Consider the following 25,561-nt stretch of genomic DNA (forward strand, 5'->3'; position numbering starts at 1 on the left):
CTTACCTTTTCAACAGGGATGGCTTCCATTCTAGAACACACTCCTTCCTCCTATGCATCTTGGCCTCAACAGTGGTCAAAGCATGCATTCCCTCTTTCCAGACCAAAATCTAGTAACAAAGCTAGATTCTGAGCTATGAGAAATGGCTGCTTTTGCCATAGTTCTGACAACTGGATTAATTGAAGTTGCAGTCTTTGCAGAGACATGTCATTGTGGAAGGGGCCTTCTCCATCAAGGTCAGTGGTGGAATTGGCTATCTTGGCAAAAATACCATCCCCTTCCCTGGGAACGCCTTTACAAATTCAGAAGTAGAATAGATTAAGCATGGGGAAGGATGCTTCCCTCCCATAATTTACGAGGTCTCAAATGGTATCTTGGACAACAGGTTGTTAATCCTCCTATCTCTGTAAAAACAATGACACAGTGCTAACTCCTAAGTTCTTGAGCTACTAGCATAGGAACAGAACTGAAGTTAAAAGTCGAACTGTACCATCTTACTACAGGCACAGCTGACTTTGGACAAGCTCAGTACAAAGGTATATGGTCCTCTCCTTCAAATAAGCATCTTGTGAAATGTGGGATGCAAAACAAATAAGAAGACTGTGTGGTTCGCAGTCCATACCAGCATGAAAAAACCTGGTGTCTCAATTATTTTGGCAGATGCTGGTGACTCAGCTATGATTTACCACTCTACCAGGAGATATTCTTAAATATTCAAATCTTATCTCACCATAGTGTCTCTATATATCACATGTCTTTTTGAATTCCTCTTGGAATTTAAATGAAGAACAATATAAACATGTTTATTATAAGTTACTAGGAGCAATTTTCTTGAACATGCTGTTTCCAGTTGCGCTGAAGAGCTCTTTGGATCAGACCAGAGGTACAGGTGGCCTGTTCTGATTCTAATAGTGACTAACCCTTTGATTCCAGATGCTCTACAGAAAGTAGAGTGTTTGCTCCTCTGCTATTGGTAATGCACTGTTTCCTTTTAAAACAAACCACACACAATATATTAAATTATTGATTTTAATGTAAAATATTTAGCAGCTGAATACTTGGCAGCAAGATCATTATTTACATCTATGTTTCTTCAGTTGCAGACTTTGTGTTTTTTATTCTAGAAAAAATCACATTGTGTCTTCAACAGCAAAACAAAACCCTGTTCTTGGACTATTTTCTGTTGTTCTTCACCAGCCCTACAAAAAAGGACTCCTATATGGAAGAACAAAATCGTAGTACAGTATTATAAACTGGTTAGCACCTTTTAAAAGCAAATGAAGAACAAAATATTCACAAAATGCCAGTAATGTAACAAAACAGCTATCATATTTCTTCTTTTTTTTACATATCTTTGGATAACTTTACAATGTATACCATGGTTATACTATTATCAAATGGGAAATAAAAAAGCTAGCATTTTAAAACTCCATTCTTCTGCTAAATACTTCCAGTTCCATACCAAAATCATTTTAATTCATGTAGGAATCCTCTATTGTTTTTGTTGGAAAATTAAGTGCCTTAATTTATTAAAGCTGTTTTAATATCACTATAAAATTAATACAAGGCCATCATGCACATTTTCCCCAGATCTTTCTGTTCTCAGCATGTGTGCTGTAAATTGTGAATTGTAATTGTAAGGCACTGACATGCTTTTTGACAGGATTTGATTAAACATCTTTGAAAGCCAAACTTGATCCAGATTAGACTTTGTTATCAGTTGTTCTGACTGTTCTTTTCTCAATTTAGATGACTTGAACGTATGTTACAGTGGAATCTGTGCCAAGCTGGTTCTTTGCCATACACTTATATATGCCAGAATCTGATGATTTTGGATTCTGAATTACTAATGTTCCTTGTGGATGAAGAAGTTCATTTCCAGATGGCTGGCTTTTGCTACCTGTGGAAAGCAGTGAGTGATCAGGCAGTTCCCATGTAATTTCTGGGCTTGGTACTCCCAAGGCCATGCAGTGAAGCTGAAGTGCTACCCCAGCAATAGTGTGAATACTCCTTGGTGGTCTATTTGTAATCCTTGGTGGATGTGCCACAGTCATTACAAAAACCACTACTGTTGATTCACCAACATAATTCTGAGCTTTGCATGTGTAGCTTCCTCTGTCATTATCAGTGGTTTCTCTTATGAATAAAGTACCATTTTCCAGTAATGTATATTTCCCATTAATCTGAGGATGGTCTAAAACATAGCCACTAGGAACCGTCCATATAATGTTTGGCTTGGGGCTTCCGCCAGCAAGACAGTGTAGTGATAAGGATTCTCCACTAGTGCTTTTGATAACCCCTCTTGAATGGATAAAAATAGTGGGTTTCTGGCCTACTTCTAAAACAATCAGTTTTTCAATATAGCCAACTTTATTTTTAGCTGCACATCGGTACTTGCCCACATCTGCTTTAGAAGGGCTATTGATGACAAGGGTACCATTGCTTCCCAAGAAGTAGTGATGTGTTCTAAAACCAGGGGAGAGCCGTGTGCCATTTGGTAGCATCCAGATTATCTCAGGAGGTGGATTTCCATCTACAGAGCAATTCAAGAAGATGATTTTTCCAGGCTTTGCTATCACCTTTTCATTAAATGGATTTCTGAACACAGGACGCCTTAGCATCTCTAACACCTCCAGCTGAACTACCAATATGCTTTCTCCCCCATCATTACGTGCTACACATATAAACTCTGCTGAATCGGAAGGCCTTACATTACGGATTTCAAGAGTCCCATTTTTGTGTACTGTTATTCTACTCCCATAGTATGGGGCTGTTAGGAAAATATTGTCAGGCATTATCCACATGATTTGGGGTACAGGTGTTCCTTGAGCTTTGCAGTCTATATGCTTCTTTGAATGCTTGATGGCTGTAATTTTAATGACTGTCTTGTTTGTATACAAACCATTGATGAGAGGTGGTTTAGAGACAACATCTAGTTTATAAAGCTTTGTATCATCACCACCAGAATTACGTGCCACACAAATGTATTCTCCTGCATCAATGAGCCTCACTTTAGTGACAGACAATGACCCATTAACATGAAGAAAATATCTCTGAGTTGAAGCAGAGATCATGTCACTGGAAGGCAACAACCAAAATATTTTTGGTTTAGGTTCCCCTGTGGCATCACAATCAAAGATTGCACTATCACCTGCTTTTATCTTTACATAGGTCTTAGAATTATGCTTGATACGAGGTGCAGTTGCTACTACTGTTATGTGGACTTTCATTTCATCTTTTCCAAGGGTGTTTTGAGCATAACATGTGTAGTCTCCCTCCTCAGCTACACCAATTTTGTTGAAATACAAAGTGCCATTGTCAAACAGAATATATCTCCGAGACCTATGTCCACTGTCATCTGCTTGCATCACATTGTTGATCATTGTGCCATCTGGCAAACTCCATGATATCTCTGGTTCAGGGGACCCAGAAGCTTTGCAATCCACTTTGAAATCTTTTCCATAAGGCACCAGTTTCTTAAAATAGTGTTTTTCATCTATTTTTGCAGGTTTCATTGTTACACTGACTTTCATAAGGATTAGGTCATCTCCCATTTTATTCCTTGCCACACATATATAGTCACCTTCATCTTTCTCTGTGACTGCCTTAACAGCCAGTGATCCATTGGGATACACATGGATTCGGCTCCCCATTCTAGAAATGGAAATTAAAAAAAAAATAGAATTATTGAGTATGTTCTTGCACTAAATTATGCCAGAATTCTGACAGCAAAGTTGGTGACTCTCAGGTGTAAATTAAATTGTAGCTAAAGTAAGAGTATATCAAGTGGAAACATTGAAGTTTATTATCATAATGGTGTAGAAAGTAACATCCACAGTGTGGTCTTTTATCATTCTGCTACCATCTAAAATTAAATTCTAAATGGAGAAACCATGGAGGCAGTGGATTTTCTTTTACACACTCCCTCCTCAATTTATCATCACCTCACTCTGTTCTAAGTGACTCCAGGAAGAAACTATATCATAAACCGATCTCACTTAGTGTCATAATGCAGATATTCACTAGAACATCATGGGACCACAACTTGACCAAACAGGTTCCAGACTATTGTAATAATGTGTGCACCCAGACTTAAATTACACTGCTGGCAAAGGAGGCAGCCAAGTTCTGTCCAGGACTTATTTCAAGAAAATGAAACCTCAACCCCTGTTATATGAGGAAAACATGCACTTCAAGCACCTCCAATTAAACTCGAAAGATGATCTTTCCACTCCATGCAGTTATCTATAACATGTACAGATTGTTAGTGAATGTCAGAGATCTCTTACTTAGATCTTGACTTGTTGCCTGTTTTGTCAGTATTGGGCTGAGCAAGCTGCTTCACTCAGTCAAGTCCAGTGAGCTAGTTTTACGTAAAGCAATAGTTTATAGAAATGTAGAAACTCTTGTGAATATTTGCTAGTTATATCCTACACTTATTTCATAATCCAAAATGTATTTTAGTGAGCAGAAATTTCCAAAATTGTTTAGATACTTCTTTAAGCAGAACTGTTGGGGGGGGGGGGGAAATACTACTATTAACCAGACTCTGCTTCCTTGCTCCCTCCCCCCAAAAAATAACATTTCTAGTCATGAAATTTCACTACAGGTGAAATGGGATGGCAACTCACATTAAACCTGAGAAATAACTTTAGGCTGAACATGAAACTATATTAACCTAACATTAACTCCTAGATTTGGGTCCCAACACATGATCCGAAAGCATGTAATGCAGCAACCTTGCTAATATCAGTGGCTAGAATAGAAACTACCTGAGAACCCTAGGTATGGTACAGATGGAAGAAATGTGAAAAATCAAATAATGAAGCATTGCTTTTTATTTCAATTTATATTTTTAAATAAATTAATTGTGGATATATTTCAAATAAATACTTAATTGCATTTTACAGTGCTCTTGGACTCTTAATATCCTCATTTATCCAACACCAGCGTGTTGTTGAAACAAATGAGGCATGTGGTAGCTACGTGCCTACACTGCTATGAACAGCTCAATGGAAAATTTGCTTTGCCAGAGATGTGAGGGAACTGGAAGCCAGTTTGAGCCTACCAAAAAGCCTGTTATAGATCATAACATGAAAGCTGAAATACATAAATCTTTGGCTCTTTCTGTTCAAATGTTTTCCAAAGAGCTGGCAGACAATTTACCCATGTGGCCCTGGATTTAAGAGTCTATTACTTTCTATGATTTCTGAGACTCATCTAGATCACTCTAGAGATTACAAGATTTGTTACTATCAGAGCTCTAATAAGGACTCAAAGGATTTCACTTAAGAACTGAGCTGATGGCTAGAAGTCAATGAGGGGGTACCACTGCCTTTGAATGAATTATATACTGTCATGTCTTACAATAAAGTCATCTTGGATAGAGATCTTAAACTTCGTACTATTTTGGCCTCATATATGAGGACAAATAATTAAGAATAGTTTTCTGTCCACAATGTGAGAAAATGAATATTCATCCACAATATCTTCTCTGTATCTTCTCAGACATCCCAAAGTGCTCCACAAGAATTATTCCTACAGAGAAAAACTGGTTTTTTTGTGCAAAAAACCCACAATCTGTTTTCTGTGCAGAAAACAGTGTGCCTGCGAAATTAATTAATTAATTAATTAATCCACTGGTATTTCTCTGCTGAATAATCCCTTCACAATACTTTAGGATATTCAAACACCAGAAGAAAATCATGCAAAATTAATTAGTCTCTTATTCTTACCTATGGGACTTCCTGCTTGTTAGGAAACCTGTTTTTTTAAAAACCTGGAGTCAAATATTAGTATTCTTTCCATCCCTATTCCAGTATATAACAATGAAATCAATGTATTGTATTAATGTCATGGATCTGCAGCAAACACACCTAGGAATCAGTGGCATTGGTGCTGCCATGTCGTTCTCTTCTTTGTGTATCACCCCTCTTCTATTTACTTTGAATCTGTTTTTCTGTTTTTCATGCTTTAGCTTCCTTAACTTCAGTTTGAATACCTCTGCTCTCACCTCTGCCATTCTCTCTTCTAGTTTTTATTCTTTTCTAACTCCTAAAAACCCAATTCTCTTTCTCCATATTCTTCTGGTTCCATATTCTTCTCTTTCTCCATATTCACTCTGTTTTAACATACTTTCTAATTTTAAGTTCTGCTAATTCTTTTGGATGTCTATTTCCTCAGCCATCCAACCCCCCCCCCCCCCCCCCCAAAAAAAAGAACCCTCCTTCAGATCTCTTCATCTGCTGGCAAAAGGCTACAACTCAGTGAGAGACAACCTGCTTTGTATGAAAATAATTTTGTGTTCAGTCACTGGCTTTTGTAGGTAGAACTGGGGAAAGCCTCCTGTAGTACAGGAAAGCTGCTTGGAGATTAGTGTTGTGAATAGAAGCCACCCAACTCAGAATAACCTAGCTCCCTGTGTTCTTTCTCATCTAAGCAGCTCAGCCAACCACAGTGAGAAAATCCTTTGTATCAGAGTAGGTCATACAGAAAACTCGTCGATTCATCCATGTCCCAGAAGCTTTATTCCTCCACATCACAAAACCCTTTAATGCATTACATTTCAGATGTTCAAGGTAAGAAAAGCAGCTTTCAAGAGCCTTACCTGTGCCATTGGTCAACAACAGCTTTGGAAGGTAGTCTCCAGATGATCTTTGGGTCTGGCTCTCCCGTAGCTGAGCAATTCAGAAGTAGTCTGTCTCCAAAATTCAGCTGAGTCAACCTTTGAGATGCCACTGCAATTCGAGGGGTTGTATCACCATGTTCTACCTGGAGATTTACTACTCTCCTTTCTGAACCAGTGGAGCTAGTGGCTATACATTCATAGTTTCCACTGTCAGAAGGAGCTATATTCCTGATGTAAAGTGTTCCATTAGGAAACAGAAAAAGTTTTCCATTAATATACTGCAAAGGCTTCACTTCTGTTCCATCAAAGAGGACCCAATGAACACCTGGATGAGGATTTCCTTTGACAGTGCAAGGAAGCATCAAGCTCTCCCCTTTATTCTCTAATACATACTGTTTCTTCTCTTCCAATATGATGGGTGGTGCAGCAATGACTTGCAATTTTATTGTCACTGTATCAGAACCAGCTGGATTATATGCAGTGCATGTGTAAATCCCCCTGTCATAAATGCTGGCTTTTTTAATTGTCAGTGTGCCATCTGTTTGAAAAGATATGGCTTCATTTCCTATAGAAGACTCTGAGATATAAGTTTTGTTTGCAAGGATCCAGGAAATAGTAGGAATGGGACGCCCCTCAGCTGTACACTTCATGGTCACTGACTTGCCTGAATGAACAGTAATAATCCTGGACCTTCTCCCCAGGATTCTTGGTGGGTAGGTCACCACAGACAATGTGACAAGAAGCTTGTCAGAACCATATTGATTAGCAGCCGTACATATGTATTGTCCACGGTCTTGGACATTGACATTCTGGATGGAAAGGGTACCATTCGGAAGAATCTCAAGTTTGTTATCATGTTTGTGTTTTGGTGCATCAACACCTGTTTAAAGGAAATGAAAATGAAATTAGCTAAATAAATTCGTGTGTTTTGCTTTGTACAATAATTTGCAAACCAAAAATATGAAATATTTATCTAACTTAGTGTGTGTGTGTGGAGGGGTGTTGCCTCATTTTTTATTTGTTAGTGCAGCCTATTTTCCACCAACTGTTCACATCATTTGAAAAAGAAAAAGAAATAGGCCTTAGGTTAGTTCCAATAAAAGTATTGCTGAATGGTATCTCAACACTTTTTATTTATTTAAAATATTTTTATCCTCCCTTTTCTTCTCAGATCCCAGGAAATCAAAGAGGATTACACAAATCCTATTGATTCCACAGGACTAACAATTACTAGTCCCAATGAACTGAGACAATTTTATGGAGACTTTAAAGGCAGCCGAAAAAGTGGAACAACAGACAAATAGCAGGAGCTGTCCTTGCTAGGTCACAGCAGTTGAAAGGAGGAGGGGTATCTATTTCCTTCCCCTTTCATACTAGCAGGTAGAAAAGTCAGGAACAGGTAGCTTAGTGTAAAATCTGGTTATAGTTAAGTGTGACCAAACAAACCAGGATCCATAAGCCAACACCAAACCCTGGTATAAAGCTGACTTACAGTCCTGATTTATTGGAGAATATTTAACCATATTCAAGATTTGGACAATACCTTTCCTTCTTGGGCTGTTCATTCACTCATGCAAAGGAAGGAACAAAGAACCAGATTATGCCACATTTTACTAAAACAACATTTATAGCCAAAAGTGAAACTGTGCAAAGAGTATTATCTATCAAAACTCTTACATATATTCTTTATCTTTGCTGAACTTGAGGCTCACATCATCAGGTTGATAGAAATATGTTTTTAGGACAGTCTTCTGGAATCTCCCCATATTTGTCAAGAATGCAATTATGAACAAGCAGGGAAATGGCTATGATTTTTTCTCCTGGCATGAAATAGCTATGATAGCAGTAATCTGAGCAAGGGGCAAAGGGGGACACACTTGGGGTTTGCAGACATTTACTTTCATGTTTTGTTTCTGTGGTGGGATTGATATTTATCTCGAGTCCTGATGCCATGATCTCAATGCAATGCGAATATCTGGCCAAATGTACTGTCTTACTGCAGTTTCTCCCTTTCAATTAAGATTTACCTTAGTTACTGATTTCAGTTAAGTTGTTACTTTTTAAGTATGATGTAAAGAAAACAAGATTTGTTCATATGCAACTGCAGGTAGGATTATTATTTTTTTATTATGTTTATAACCCACCATTCAAGGCGCTCAGAGTGGCATACACAATTCTTCCTATATACCCAGTTATATCTCATAACAACCCAGTAAAGAAATTAAGCTGAGAGGAAGGGACTGGTCATTCAGTGAACTCAATGTTCAGTGAGATTTTGAAGCTGAATCATCCTCATCCAACACTGCATCATGCTGAATCTCAGTTCCTCCTTATAACTCAGTACTAGGGATAGGTAGGTAGATGGGTGATTAACAATGCCCAACATTACATACTAGCTTGTGTCTTCCACATGATAAAAAAGAAAATAAAAATATTCACTGTAAGCATGGGAAACTTACTTGATGACGCTTTGGTCCACTGTATTGTGGGCTCAGGGTTACCACTGGCTTCACAAGGGATGAAGGCATCTGAATTAGCCAGAACTGTAAATGCTGCAAATTTTCCCCCAATTATCCTTGGTTTTGAAACTCTAGTTTGATAGAATGAATTTAAGGCTATTAGATTAGTGGTGGTAGATTCCTGGTCTGGTATCTTCTCACTCCAACTTTTGACATAATTGTTCTTCCTCTTCAAAGGACTGTACTGAGTGGAACTCTGAGATTTCAATATTGTCAACATATTAATTATGAAGGGTTTTCTGCTTTCTGCTGTTTTAGAAGATGGCTCATTCCAAGGTGATTTTTCCCACTTGGGAGATATAGTTGTTTCTGCGATAGCTACACCTGTAATGACTCCTGACTGGGATGTTAATGGATTAGGGTCTTGTGTGGTGGGATGCACTGAGTCAGTAGGAATTAGGACATTTAACTCAGTTTTAATAGGAAGGACTGCTTCTGTTGTTTTCTTTCCTTGAACAACTTTTCTTTCTAAATGTTGATATAGCTCCTTATTTATCACTGTAGTAGCCTGTGTTGGCTTGTTAGACAACAATCTCAGTGTTGTTAAGGATGTGTCTGGTAACACTGTGGTTGTGCTTACTACATCCAAAAATGATACTGGCAGTGAGATCTGAGGTACAGGTTTTTCTGAAGACAAGTGATCCACTGGGATGTTTGTAGCGGTAATATATTTTGTGGTAGTATTCCTTTCCAATATCTGAGCAGCTGTTGTGGGTTTATTATCTTCAAATATAAGTTCTGTGCTAGCAATTGGTTGCTGTATTCTAGCTGTAACCACATCCATATCAGTTAATGCTGAAAATAATTCCGTTTGTATGGTGCTAGAAGACACAGTTACCTTTTTAGACATTTCCAAAGTAGTAGAAGACATTCTTTTTTCCAGTAACGTAGTAATTCCTTTATTGCTACTCACATTCTCCTGAGATTGCATGAACATCTTCAGGGGCCTTCTCCTCCTTTGACCTCTTCTTCTGCCAGGTCCAAACATTCTGGGCCTGGAAATTTTATTTTCAATTTTAGCAGCAGTGATTAGAATAGGAACTGGTACCATGCTAGTGGCATTTCTTTCTTTTTTCAGAAAACTTGTAAGACTGGAACTGTGAGCTGAAGATGGCAGTTCTGTAACATTGAGTGGTAATGTGGGACCATCAGTCTGGCTCCTATTCTTTGAAAAATCAGATTTATATACTGGTGAAATGCTGTCTATTGGTACAGTTGTTTGACCAGGTATGACAGATACCACAGGCAAAGATTCTACACCTTTTTGTAAAGTAGTAGAAGGCTTTGTTTGTAAACTGGGCTGCTTCTCTAGTAGTTCCCTTTGAACATGGCTTCTTCCAAATAAATTGTGCCAAGAGTTTCCCCCTGCTGAATCACTGGAAGATGTATTAGTTTCAAGAGTGGGAATGGTAGATTTAATAGTTGAAGGTGATATGCTAGCTTTGGTAGATTCAGTTTCCTTGTCATCTCCTGGGCTATAGATTGTCTGTGTTTGAAGATCAGTGATAAATGATGGGTTTCTGTCAGTAATTGTTTGTAGTGGTGTAATAGATTCTACTTCTCTTTGTGATACCACCTGGCTATTTTCAGGATAGAATGTAATTATTTTGGAAGTTGTATACTGTTCACCTGTATCCAGCTTGTTTCCTGAGAATGTCAAGATTTGATTAAAAGTTGTTGCGTCTGCATGCTGACTTTTAAATGAAGAGGGAAGCGGTGCTTGAGAGGTAGTCTGTTCATAAAATTTGTAAGGAGGAGATAAGGTAGATGCACTCACTTCTACAAGGGGAGGCATGCATGTGCTTTCTTGCTGTCGAGGTCTAACAAAAGGAAATCTACGACTGGAAAGCTTGGGAATGCAATCAGGTCTAACTATTCGTCTTCTACTAGATATTTTTTTACGTTTGCCATACTGTCTGTAGAGGGGGGTATGAGTCGTAACATCCCTAACTCTCTTAAACTGTTGATGAGTGGTAATGGTTGAGACTGAAAGTGGCTTGGGTGTTGTTATTTTGGGGGTACTGTACACATAAATGTGTCTAAATATATCATCAGATGCACTGATGGTCACTACAGAAACTTGATTATTTGGTTTTCTTGATGCTTCCTCATTTGCTTCTGCAAATAGATGAGTTTTTACCGTATTTTTTTCAGCAGTCACAGACTGACTTTCCTTATTAACATTTGTTGCAGTTGTTACTGTTGGTGTCATTTTTAAATGTAAAATATTTTCTTCAGATGGTATTAGTTTGTGAAAAGTCCCTGAAACATTTGCAACATTACTTGGCAGTTTAGAGGATGTTGTTGTTGATGGTTCTGTATAGGTAGGTGGTATATGTAGTGTGAGATATTCTTCAAAAGATTCTCTCTCAGTTTCATGTTTAACTTCCATATATATCTCCTGGCTGTTGGGTTCCTCAGTAAGCATAATCACTGGGCTAGTCACTGGAGTTTCTATTTCTGGGACCATGCCAGATGTTGCCAAAGAACTGTAATTACTTGATACACTTCCAAGTTCTGCTGTCACTACATTTCCTGATGCCTCTCTCAGAGTGTATAGTGCAGGTCTTTTAGTTGGTAGTAACATAAATTCTTCTTCTGGAAACATATCATCTCCAGATGTTTCCTCTTGATTTCCAAAAATCTTTGAAGACAGAAGACCTTTTACTGTTGGTTTCACTCTGGCATGTTCTTGTGTTGTTAGCAATGTGGCATTCTTCTTTGTTTTTTCCAGAAATGCTGCCCAGCGCAATGGATCAATTCTTCTGGTGGAGGGAGCAAATTGCCTCTTGCGTCCTCTATACCTTTTGCTTATTTTGTCCCTATTCCTCCTGTAAATCACTTTATAATTATTTTTGGCTTTGTTAAGAATAGGGTGCTTTATTGATGAACCTTTGGTAAATCCCTGATGTGTTACTTCAGTCTGCAAAGGAGTTTGAGGTTTCCTAATAACTTCAGGCTTTTCACCAGAGCCTTCTGCTGCCTCATCTTCCACTTGAATATCTAGTTCTTGTGAACTGTTTTCAAGCCTCTTAACTACTATTTGGTAAACCAAAAAATCTGCACCATATTGATTGGCTGCTATACACTTGATATAACCACCATCCCGATCTGTTGTTTGTTGTATTTTTAATGTGTCATTTTGAAAAAGAAGCTTGTTTTTTGAAGAATTATTAAGAATGATGTGCTCAGGTAAGATCCAGTCAACAGAGGCATCTGGAGTAGCTGTAGACTGGCATGGAAGGTAGACTGCTTCATTTAAAAGCACTGAAAGTTGAGGTCCATTAAAATGGTTATGTTCCATATAAGGGTCTATCACAATAATCCTAAAGGTCAGGACATCGGCATCTTCATAATTGGTCCCTATACAGTGATACACTCCAGTGTCAAAGCTATCTGCTGCACGTAACAGGAGGTTTCCAGATTTTGCTATCATCATTCTCCCATCTTCACTAACATACGGAGCTTTAATCTTACTCCCATCAGCTAATACCCACTCAATTACAGGGGTAGGATCTCCAATTGCCTGGCAATCCAATTCCACAGATCTACCTGCTAAAACAGAGTATTCAGTTCTTGTGCTATTTCTTTGGAATATCATGGCCCATCTCTGTCCTGCTGATTTGGGACCAGCAACTGGGAGAGTAATCTGAACATCCATTGCGTACTGGATATGTAGAGTGTTGAGTGTGCTTGCTGTTCTATCTAATTGCAGAGATATTTGTTCCTGCATCAACCAAGGAGGCTCAGCTCTCAACTCAGCATCTATGTCAGTAAAAAGGTCTTCATTTTCAGAATCTGTTTGTTTGTATTTGTAACTCAGATAAGGTGCTTCTTTGAGTAATTGCTCCCTTTTCAGTTTGAGTGGAGAATTGCTATATAGGGCCAGTATGCTCCACAGCTGCTGAATATGCTCATACTCAATGCTACACACAAGAAATGTCAACAATGATGATTTCAGTACTGTGATGTTATCCATTTTTTGAAATGAAACTGGAGAAATCTTTGAAGGATTTTGTACACTGCAAGCCAAGCTCGCCCTATTCTGTGCTTGGTCTGTCATGTTTAATACCACAGACCCTATGGGAGCCATAAAATCTTTGGGGGAAATTGAAATAAAGTCCCCGTCATCTGGCACAGTGATGTTCTTTGTTTTCAAGGTTGTGTCTATAGTTGGTTTTATGCAATTATAATCTGAGAGGGACAAGTCAGCTAACTGTTTGTCTTTAGAAGTTCTGGGGTTGGAGCACAATGGACACTGAAGAACACCAGAAGAGCCTCGGTCTGTTTTGCACTTTACAACATCTAGAGAGAATTAAGAGAAAAAGAAAATTACTTTTTAAAAATCCTGGCATAAAAGCAAAAGATCTTGTTCTGCTGATATTTCCGCTGTCTATGAAATAAGGCAGACCTCAGTCAGAAGTCATTCAAAATTGTTTGGGAGCTAGCACAATCTTTTGACCATTTGTCATGATTCCAGAATGCAATTGTAATGAACAAAAACCTGGAAAAGGTCTGTGAGAGTGGTTGACAATTTAAGTTTGGGCCAGTTTTCACACTTTGGGACTCTTGAGGAACTATACAGATTGTTTTCCCACTTTAAAAAAAGTGGCTGGATATTCAGTTCTTGTTTTAAAAATCTAGGCCTTTTTAAATAGTGTGGGAAAAGAGGAGTTGAAATTGAAAAATGTAATTACTGCTCCTGGACTCTCTCAAGAAAAGGGGGGGGCACCTGAGGACTCTGGTGGGGATCAGGGGTTGCAAAAACAGCTTTGGAGAGCAGCCACACTTCACTCATGCTTGACTTACGGCTTGGGAATTAGCCTCAGGTTAAGGTGTTCCCTAGATGAAACATTAGAAAGGAAGAACAAGATCAGAGAGGAGTGTTGGGTAGTAGCACAACTACTTGTTATCCATTGCTTATATGGAAACCTGTCCTATATCATAGCAGGCTCTCATGCTCTTGCTCTGATGAAGCCTATGTTCTTGTCCCCCAGGTTTTTAGATTTGTTGTTGTTGTGTGCCATCAAGATGTTTCTGACGTACAGTGAACCTAAGTTCACCCTAACACAGGATTTTCTTGGCAAGATTTGTTCAGTGGGTTGCCTTTGTCTTCTTCTGAGGCTGCGAGAGTGCAACTTGCCCAAGGTCACCTGATAGGAATGGGAAAGGAGTTGCATTTTTCTTTTATTGCTATGTACAAATATAAATAAGAGATAAACGAAGGTTAATATCATGTGGCAGTTTTATGTAAGGGCTGCATACATTCCAGATCCCTTTTGTGAAACTTTTCCTTTGCAAAAAAAAATTTCCCAAAAAATATTTCCCCAAAATCATAATTGAACCAATTTTTATGCACAATTATGAAACCAATACATTATTAGATGTAATAAACTCTTCTGTTTTCATAATTTTTTTTTAAAAAAAGATCATGCCTAGAGTTTTAAATGTGCCCTGGCACAATATAACACAGTGAGCTAAATTTTTCATGTTTGCCTTAAATATGGTTGAAACATTTAATTATTTTAAAAGATACTTGTTCTCAATAGACAGCAGCAGCCAATGAGTGAGCCAGCATGTTATAGCAGTTTGAATGTTGAATTATGAGTCTGGAGACCAGGATCTGAGTCTCTGCTTGACCATGGAAACCCACTGTGTAGCCTTGGTCAAATCAGTTTCCTTAGCCTTAGAGGAAGACAATGGCAAACCCTCTCTGAACAAATCTTGCAAAGAAAACCATGTGATAGGTTCACCTCAGGTTCACTGTATTTTGGGAACAACTTTAAAGCACACAGCAACTAGGATCAACCTCTCTGAGCAAGGAGAGGTGTAGAATTAGCAGCAGCCAGTAAGGCAAATATTTCATTGCTACTGCTTTATAGAGATCATTTGAAGATCACATGTACTTTATTTTTACTGCTTTAATTATTTGTTATGGTGTTTATTATGTAAGCTTCATTGGAATCCTTGTCAGGTGAACACTGGAGTAAAAAATACTTTAGATAATAAATAAAGTGTGGGTATAGTATATTGAATACCTGGGTTCTGTTCTGTCCACTTGGCAAACCACTTCATTGAACAGTCACAAATCCAAGGGTTTCCATGAAGGTAGAGGCGTTCTAAGTCAGACATATATGTGAAAATGTCTTGTGGCAGAGAAGTAAATAGGTTATCAGACAGGTAGATATGTTTTATGGAAGATGTCTTAAAAATTTGAAGGTAGCACAAAGTGACAAAAGTATTTGGATGAAGTTGTTTAAGTACATTTCCTTCCAAGTGGACCAGCTTCAGTGATGTAAGACCATAGAATGCATTGGGGTTTATAAATTCAATCTGATTATGATCCATATGCAAACGTACCAGACCTGTGAGACCATGAAACGTGTCTGCATGAACAACTTTGACTTTGTTATAGCTCATCTTTAAGACCTGTTGATGGAAATGGGAGAGTAAAAAACTAAAGTAAAATTCAGAGACACATATATGTTATTCTGGAATATCAGTATACAAAGGGATCCCACAGAACCTTTGAGGCTAACTGAGTGAAAGAAATTCTAGCATAAACTTTCATAGACTTTGGGGCAAAGCAGACATCAGAGGAAGTAAACTGTCTATGAATGCTTATGCTACTCCACTACAAATTCTTTTACTTGTTTAGTCTCAAATGTGCTACAAGATCATTTTGCACACAAATGTAAAAGCTACAAATGCAGTTTTCAAATGTCACCTTTATATGGTAAATGCACAGCACAATCCAACATGTGATTACTCAAAAGCAAGTGCCACTGTGTTCAGGGGACTCACTCCTTAATCGGTGCTTTAGGGCTGTAGTCTAAAGTAAAGGAACATTTTCATAGAATATTAGAATTGTTGAGATGGAGAAGACTACACAGGTCACCTACTGCAGACTTTGGCTAAAGCAGAATCTACAACTAGCATCTCTGAGTGATGGCCATTGAGTTTCTGCTTAAATACCTCAAAGAAGGAGAGCCCATCTCTTTTTGACGTTACATAGGTCTTACTGTCAGGATGTTCTTCCTAATGTTTACTAGTTTTGTTTTAATGTTGTTATTGATTTCATTAATTAATGAGAACAACTTTGAAAAACAAAGAGGCATCACTCCTCAAAAGCATACTTTTTACCTAAAATTAAAAGGTCTGAGGATAAAAACTGTGACACAACAATGCTGGATAAACTGTAACATATCTTACCTGTAACAAATGCAAATCAGAAAATGTTCTGTCTTGAACAGTATGTATTTGATTACTGTGCAACATCAACAACTCCAGCTTCTCCAGGCCAGAAAAATCTCTTTCAGTCAGTTTAACCAAACTGTTGTAACTGTAACAAACATTTCATTCCAGATCTGGGTTTAGTCAGTCAGCTATAGGTCAAAGGTAAAACAAACAAACAAAAACAGTCTCTCTTTTGCAAATGTATACGTAAATTTTAATTAAAACCTGTCATTTTAAACTTGAAATACTTTGACCCTAGAAACAGCAGGTGAAAATTTAGTGATATGACTATTGAGCATTTAGATGTATGATTATTTTATGTACTTAGACATATATGTGTATGTATATTGTTGTTGTGTCCCTTCAAGTAATTTCTGAGCCATGGCAACCCTAAGGAGTACCTATTATGGGGTTTTCTTGACAAGGTTTATTCAGAGGTTTGCCACTGTCTTCCCTTGAGAGTGACTTGCCCAAGATCACCCAGTGTATACGGACTTATTTCCAGCTGTGGCTCTCAAACAGTGCTATACTACAATTACAATGTAACCATAAAGCTATAAACAATAAAATATATGAAACCATCCATAAAAGACATCAGCAATTTAATATAAATGTTAAGCATGGCTTCTGCCTTAAAGTCAGATTTCTTAATATTGTTTAATACTCCCAGAGAGTGTCTTTTAAAAAGAATGAGATATTTATTCTCCTTTTTACAGGGCACACTTCTGAGACAAGATGAAAACCTATATTAGTATGTGTCAATTATGAATTCCCACTCTTGCAGAAACCACCAGTTTAAATTACAGGGGACAAGTCCAATTATCAATATATTTTGTATATGGCCCTTTATATACTGTATCTGATTCTTCCTATACAAGCTGATAAATTTCCAAACACTGGAACAATACCCCCCCCCCCCAAAAAAAGCTTAGTATGTTTTGTTAACTGTTAGTGTGCTCAAAAATCTGATCCATCGCCTTGGATGGGAAAATATTTAAAGTCACTGTAAGTTAATCACTGTTAACTTCAGAAACCATGGGACTGACAGAAAAATGACATATAATAACCACTACCCACAAGTTGTCATTCACCAGACAGAAAGCTGAATGAAATAAAATACAGTATATCTACAATAGCCAAACAGGAGAGCTCCTCATGCCAAAGTTCTGTTTTAATAGAATGCTTTTGTGTGTTGGTTGCCAGGTTTTCAAAGGAGCAAGTTTTCAAAGGAGCAAGCAAGAATTGATAGGTATTCAAAGGAGCAATAGAGGACAGTTTAAATTCATGATCTGCAGAGCTGACAATCAGAAAGCAGCTATTAATAAGTCTGTATTCTACCTAAATACCAAATGAACATATAGATTTCAGTTAACTATTTATTTCCCTCTACAATAATGTATTATTATCATTATAACCCTTATAAGGGAAGATTGTTGGAAAATATGTGGTTAGACAAGGAGATGGACTCTTCAGTACTCAGGAGAGCCTGAATTTGGCCTGTTAGAGGCTCTCTGCCTGCCTCCTCCATGAAGTTCTGCCTCAAGAGAAAAGTCTTCCCACCCACCTTTGATCAGAAATAGGAAATAGGAAATCCCATTCTTGATCTCTCTTATTGTGATTGTCACATTCTCCCCCAATGGTCAATCCCAATCCAAGTGAAGTTTTCAAACACTCTTCAAAGCAACTTGCAAACAAATATGTTACATTAGCACAAATGAGCTGTTATGCATGTGCCATGCATGTCCCTATAAGTTTAAATCTCTCCTATCTCATCTCTTGTGGGGGTTAGAAAGAGAAACTGATTAAGAACAGTCTTGTGGGATTAAACCTAAGTGTCCAGAATCCATTTCCTTATGGTGGCTAGCCAGATGTTGCCAGGAATCACATAAGAAACATAAAAATAACAAGTCGTTTCAGCTACCTTGTCCCCTTAGCAGACATTATTAAATTTGGATATTGCATTTTGTTGTTAGGTCTATCATTTACTATTAGATATATCATCCATAAATTAAAAATATGTTACCACTTTATTTGGCATGTCTCCGCTGTAGGAAATCCTGGGATTTGTAGTTTGGTATGGTACTTAGAATTTGACTCACACATATGGGTCAAGTGTGGGTCAGAATGCATATTTCTGAACTTTCTAAAGCTGAACTTTCTAAAGCTTGTCCAACTCAGTATGCATGTCTCAGTGCCTTGATTCCTTTGCATACCAGCTTTGTCAAGTGGAACCTGCTCCTTAGATTATCCTTCAGCATTAAATTTTTGATAAAATTGGCAGATGAAAGATATAGCATATCTTATTTTCAGTAAGGCCTCTGACAAGGGTCCCCATGATATTCTTGCAAACCAGCTAGTAAAATGTGGGCTAGACAATGCAACTGTTAGGTGGATTTGTAATTGGTTGACCAGCTGAACCCCAAATGTGCTTAACAATTACTTCTCTTCATCTTGGAGAGAAGTGACCAGTGATTTGCCACAGGGTTTTGTTCTGAGCCCAGTGTTATTCAACATCTTTATCAATGACTTAGATGAAAGAATAGAGGGTACACTTATCAAGTCTGCAGATGACACCAAATTAGAAGGAGTAGCTAATACCCCAGAGAACAGGATCAAAATTCCAAGTGACCTTAATAGATTAGAAAGCTGGACCAAAACTAACAAAATGAATTTCCACAGGGAGAAATATAAAGTACTGCACTTAGGTAGAAAAAGTGAAATGCACAGATATAGGATGAGGGACACTTGGCTTTACAAGACTACAGGTCCTATTTAGAGTGTGTCATCCTATCTAGAGTCTATATTATAGTATTTGAATTTGGCCATTCCTCCTTCCCGTCCCTCCACTGGCACATTTGCATTGTATCCACTGGAGTATTCACTTCCAATTTTGTCATTGGGGTCAGAGGCTATAGCTGTAGTTAGCTCAAACTATGGTTTGTTCAAAAAAGCCAGGGTTGAACTTACTCATTCTTTACTTTTTACTTTTTTATTTTACATTTCTAACTTGAATTTCTTCCAAACTGGCACTCAAAACAGCTAACAGTAATCAATCAAAAGAAAAAAACAACCCTGAGAATGCCTATGAAAACAAAAGTAAATCATTTAAATATAAAAACCTTAGTCATATGAATATCAATAACAATAGCAGCTTCGTTTATATACCGCTTCATACCACACTAAGCAGTCTCTGAGCGGTTTACAACTGTAAGCTAAACAAGCTGGGTACTCATGTTAGCCACTTCAGAAGAATGCAAGCCTGAGTTGACCCCGAGCCCCTGGCCGTGACTGAACTCACAACCTTGTGGTTTGTGAGTGAGTAGCTGCAGTACCAGCATTTAACCACTGTGCCACAAGGGCTCCAGAAAGAATAAAGACACAGCACCCAAGCAGTTAAAACTCTTTTCAAAAATAAACCATCCAAAATGACAAAGGGCTTTCCTGAATAAAGACATATTTTCCTGCCAACATAAAGTGTAAAAAGTAGGTTACTAATCTAGCCTCCCTTGGTAAATTCCTCCAGAGTCTGGGACTAGCCACAAAGTGGCCCTGACAAGCACAATTCTGGATATGTTTGGGACAAAGAGAATGAACTTTCTAAAAGGTGTTTAAAAGTCAGCAAGACTGTACTTGCCTTTTAAAACTTGTTATGTAAAAATATTTGCACCTTTTCTTGTCTTCAGGTGGGTCAACAGGTCATGAGAAAAACCTGCTGGAAAAAAAATCAATGCCACAAAATTCTTTGTCCCTGTGTGAGAAGAAGAAAAAAAAAAAAAAAAAAGGAGGAGGAGTTTCATCAGCATTAACATTAACTGGATGTTTGTGTGTGTGTTTGTATGGTTGCAAAAACCATTGATTTTCTGCAAAAAAGAAAAGAAAAAGGAAAACCTTCAGAAATTATGGGAGGAGGAGTCCTAAAATATATTGGGGGGGGGGGGTCATTTTTACAAATGTGCCCAAACTCTCAAAATCTTATTTGGTTGGAGATAAAACTTTTTTTTTTATTCTTGAGAGAACAACAACAACAACAACAACAATAACGGAATTTAGCTGTGATACAAAACATGTTTTATACTCCTGCTTGTTAATATAGCATATTTACATCATGCTAGGGGCTTTCTGTATTACCTCTGAACCAGCTCCAAGTTTATCAGTGTGACTGTTATCAGCTGCAAGTTCAAATCTTCTCAAACCAAAAATAAATGTATACAACTAATGTCAGTCAACTTGAAAGGAAGCCTGGAAGCCTGCCACCACTTCCTGTCACCACAGGCAAATTCATACTTGGTGGTTGTTCAAATCTTAGGCAGAGGGAGATTTAATTCACAATTGATAAGGTTCATCATGATCAACTCAGGTGAAACTCAACTGTTCTGCTTTTAGGCAGAAACAAGGTGATTTTTTATTCTTCCAGACCAATGGCAACAAGGCTTCATAGATCAGTGTGTTCCTAATGTGGTTTTTGTTATGACACCTTAATTATATAAGTCAATCACATTGCACTTACTAGACATCACAACTTGAACAATAGTGTGCCAACATACCCTAAGTTGATACGTTCCACATTTCGAGGGATGTGTGGTGGGATGGTGCTGAGGTACCTGAATGTACAATGTACCTCAGTAGGTACATAGCAGGCACAAGGCTTCGGGCAGGCACTGCTGCCAGAAAAGGCAGCCATACAGAAACCAAAGAGAAGTTGTAGTAAGCACGGGTTGCTTTTCCCTTTTCTTTTCATCTTGTGTGACAATCTTAAATCAACAACTCACTTAGCAAGTGTGAGCAAATGAAACTCTAGAAAACAGAACACAAGACAACATCACATCAAGATCTGAAGTCACAAATTGGTATTTTTGATCTAAGGACTTTTTTGTGGGATGGGAGTAGATTCTTCCTTAGAAGCCTTGCAGGAAAGCTGTAAAAGTTCCCTACATTCTAAAACAGAAATCACTAACACCCACTCAAACTGTGCAGCCCCATAACACTTTTCATTTAGAATATTCCTTCACATTTCCTTTTAGTGAATGTGGTGGCAGAAAGGCTGCTGACAGGTAGTAAAAACTGAAATTTGTAAAGCACACTACTGAGCTTTTGTTACAAACAAAGCATTGTTTCATTATTCAGAGCATTCATAAATCTGCCTGTGACTTGTCTTTGCCAAAGTACACGTCAAGTTCTTCCTTGCCAAGTAAATTAGGTCTCAAAACTTAAGGAGTTTTAGATGAACAACTACTCTGGTTAAGACTGACCAGAAACAATAGCAGCACTGATCACTGGACTCTATCATACTTTCCTGCTATATTTTTAAAGTGAAACTGCAGAGTCCCACTTTTCTTATGTCATCTGCTGCTGCTTGTACTGCACCAGTATCAGAGCAAAAAATAGGTTAAATGGTAAAGTGGCATAGAGTTCAATGCTACAAAACAACATTTACTATTTGGATATGTTACTGCTTTGATAATTCTCAAGAACATGGTTAACAAATGAACCATAAATATTTTAAAATAAATAAAAGCTGTCAGCCTATGGTTCAGCGGAGGGCAAGCCAATGGTTAGGATACTGAAGACCACCAGTGCTGATAGAGAGGAAGGCTTACTATTTGAAATTACCTTGGGCTAGTATTAACCCCCCACAAAATGAAAAGTGAAATACTACTTTCATCACTGGTGGTCTGAGGGGATGGGACAGATCAAGGGAGGTCTTGGATTCATAGTACCCCAAAGCTTTCTTGTTCCCTCAACATGACTCCAAAACTATCCAGAAAATACCCCAGTTCTCAAACTGGCACAATTACTCCCCTCTCACTTGTGCATGGAAGGTAATTCTTTTAAAAAGAAACAATAGCAGACAGAACACCAAAAAAAGGCACCCACCTCCTGTCCTAGGTGCAATGAGCAGACAAGGGGCAGTAGGTGAAAGATACTACATTATTATTATTATTATTAGCTTTATTTATAAAGCGCCGTAGATATACACAGCACTGTACAAAAACCAAATAAAATCCAGAATATATAAAAAGCCTGCCTATGGCATACAATCTAGATGGTATCCACTGTCTGCCCAGTGTAATTCAGTCCTGAAATCTGAATTTCTTGTTTAAAGTCTTAGGTTAATATGGACAATTATATTGTTCTTTTCAATGCACAAAGCACTTGTTGGTAATACTTAATGGATAATCATGGGGGATCAGAATCCTGCAGTGATTAGAACAGTGATTCGTAATCTTTTGGGGTCATGGATCCTTTTGATAATCTGCTATAGACTTTCTCCAAGAAATGTTTCATGAAAATATACACATACAATTTTACATGCATTGTATTGTATTGTAAACTGAGGGATGAAACAGATTTACCTGAAGGAATGGCTTACCGCCGCCCCTTTAAGCGCCAAATTGGGGCTGTGGCAACCGTACACTGCAATCACAATCCGAGCCAAAAAGAAGCTGCAAAATGCACTTATTTTTGGCCCAGAAAAAGGGTGCCCTTGTTGCTGCTGCATGGCTATTCCATGTTTCTTCGGCATAGTGTGTCTAAATGCTGCACCAAAGAAACATGATGGCAGGTGGTTGGTATGACTCTGTATTGGGGGTGGAGTCGGGGCGTGCAGCGGGCAGTCACTATGCCCCCATTCCACTCCAATGCCAGCCCTTTTGGCCCAGTTATATAGCCCCTGACTTCCTCAACATTAACTAGTTTGAAATAATAATTTAAAAATTACAATGAACACTTTAAAAGAGTAGACCTTTTTTCTTTAAAATTCACCATGGTAAGAAAATTAAAAATAACAGGAAAGAAATCAAAAGAAGAAAGTAATTTTTGTATCCAGTTCATGGACCTTTGAAGCTCACCTGTAAGTTAAATGCCTCGGGATTAAAGAATTGTAATAGATCCTGATCCTATTCAGCCTTGAAAACCTACTGGGAAAACCGTCTCTCATCCTAACTCTGCCTCATAGGGTGGTTGAGTGGATAAAGAGAAGATAATTATGTATGCTGCCATGACTTCCTTGGAGAACTGGTGGAATGTAAATAACATCACCAGGGCTAGTAAATTCCAGACTCCCACTCTACTGCAATACAGTAGTTTTTGCTCGGTGACTTTTTACATGATTATTACCATGCAGGAGAACTGTGGGGAGACCTACTTTTAATTTTCTCTTTGTTTGTGATAGTTGCATATTAACATCAACTCTGTTGCTGTTACAAACAAAAATCCATTAGTGATACCTTTATTGGCCAACTGAAATGCACAATATACTTGTTGCAAACTTTCGAAGCTCCATGGGCTTCTTCATCAGGCAAGATGTTACAAACCAAACAGGAGAAGAAAAAAAAAATTGAAGATGGTAGTCAGATGAAGAAGTAGTCCATGGAGCTTGCAACAAGAATATTGTGCATCCACTGGTGGATTTTTGTTTGTATTTGTTAAATGGACAACACAGCTACCCCTGCATATTTTCTGTTGTTGTTGTGTGCCTTCAAGTCATTTCCATCTTATGCCAACCCTAAGGTGAACCTATCATGAAGTTTTCTTGGCATCCTTCAGAAGTGGTTTTTCATTGCTCTTCTTGAGGCTGAGAGTTGGCTTGCCGCTCACAGGTTTTCCATGGCTGAGTGAGAATTCGAACACTGCACTCCAGGGTCACAGTCCAACATTCAAACTGCTACACCACACTGGCATCCACTAACTTAACTCAAAGGATGGCAAAAAAAAAAAAAGGAAAAAAAGGAAAAGAAGAAGTCAACCCACCTCAGATACTCTTTGAAAATAATGTCTTGCATAGAGATGTGTCTTGCACCAAAATCCCTTCCTTTTACTCACTCTTCCCCTTTCAGTTAGTCAGCTTATTTGAATGACCTGGGTTCCTGCAAAATAAGCAATGCAACAGCCAGTTTTAAAAACATATCGATAAGAAGTAACACTTCTAGCCAAAAAATAAAAATAGAAAGGTTTGCAGTTAATCTGCATTTAGTCATTTCACTATTTCAACCCAAAAACAATCTTCTGATCCGTTACAGCAAAAACCAAGAAAGAATCCTGCAGCATCTTTAATTCATTAATATGACATAAATTTTTGTGACCTAGGGTCCACTTTGTCAGGCACATGAAGAATTATTTACATCCTATTTAGGGCTGGAATACAACTCCCATTGTTCCGAGGCAGCACAGGCCAGGGATAATGGAAATATCTGGCCTGTCTAAGGATAATGGAAGTTGTAGTCCAAACCCATCAAAGGTGCCAGCCGGTAAAAGGCATAGCTATCCTCTTCAGTGAAAATGCAGACATGCCCCATTCCCAATTGAAAACCAGCTAAAAGGTTGAGGCAGGGTGACCAGATGTCCTCCTTTTTCAAAGCATATCCTCCTTTTCAACCTGCCAGGAGGAATTTCAAAATGCCTGCCATTTTGAGCAGGGCTATGAAACATGAAACAAACAAACAAGCTTCATTTATATACCGCTTCATACCACCTAAGCAGTGTCTAAGCGGTTTACAACTGTAAGCTAATTTGCCCCCAACATTCTGGGTAATTTCTGTGAGTGCTTTTAGTTCTTCTTCAAACATGTCCTCCATTTTTCTCGAATGTCCTACATTTCACAGTGCCTCGTCCATGGGGTGACCAGACGTCCTCCTTTTCCAGGACATACCCAACTTTTCAGCCTTCGGCCCAGGAGGAATTCCAAAAAACATCCTCCATTTTGAGCAGGACTAAGCAGCATGGATTTATATTTCAGTGTTTTTAGCTTTTTATTTTCTGTCCAGGAGGAATCCCCAAAGGTCCTCCATTTCTGAGCAGGAAGCATGGAGGACATCTGGGAATGCCTCCTGGACAGAAAAAAGAAATCCAAGCTAAAAAACACTCATGTAAGCATAAATGCCAAGGCCTGCTTCAACACTTCGACATCTGCCACCCTCTACTCCCATTCAGCCCTGGCTGGGGCTTGGGAGGGGGGTGTCCTCCCTTTTGTCTGGAAGGTCCTCCTTTGGACACTTGGGTCACCCTGGGTTGAAAGGATGGAGCCCTCTTTTTCACACACAAAGACAAAGGCAAATTCAAACCATGTGTTGAAATGGCCAGCCCTACCTGGCCTCCCTGTCCTCCTGGTCCTTCTCAGCTAGCTCTGGGCTGGCTCCATCTTCTGCACACAGAGCCCCCTCAGAAGAGAAGGAGAACTGGC

General features: G+C 38.4%; 1 protein-coding gene across 1 annotated transcript; it reads right to left on the reverse strand.

The window, feature by feature from the left end:
- Window positions 1-1,745: 1,745 nt before the first annotated feature.
- Window positions 1,746-25,557, reverse strand: IGSF10 (immunoglobulin superfamily member 10). Its single transcript, XM_042460800.1, has 8 exons — window positions 25,468-25,557; window positions 24,133-24,248; window positions 20,928-21,177; window positions 16,360-16,489; window positions 15,186-15,576; window positions 9,088-13,452; window positions 6,608-7,508; window positions 1,746-3,654 (listed from the first exon to the last, which is right to left on the reverse strand). Exons 3-8 carry the CDS (start codon window positions 21,119-21,121, stop codon window positions 1,746-1,748), a joined length of 7,890 nt encoding a protein of 2,629 aa, XP_042316734.1. The 5' UTR covers window positions 21,122-21,177; window positions 24,133-24,248; window positions 25,468-25,557.
- Between the last annotated feature and the right edge of the window lie 4 nt (window positions 25,558-25,561).

Source organism: Sceloporus undulatus, chromosome 3 (assembly GCF_019175285.1).
Source record: "Sceloporus undulatus isolate JIND9_A2432 ecotype Alabama chromosome 3, SceUnd_v1.1, whole genome shotgun sequence".
Taxonomy (NCBI): Eukaryota; Metazoa; Chordata; class Lepidosauria; order Squamata; family Phrynosomatidae; genus Sceloporus; species Sceloporus undulatus.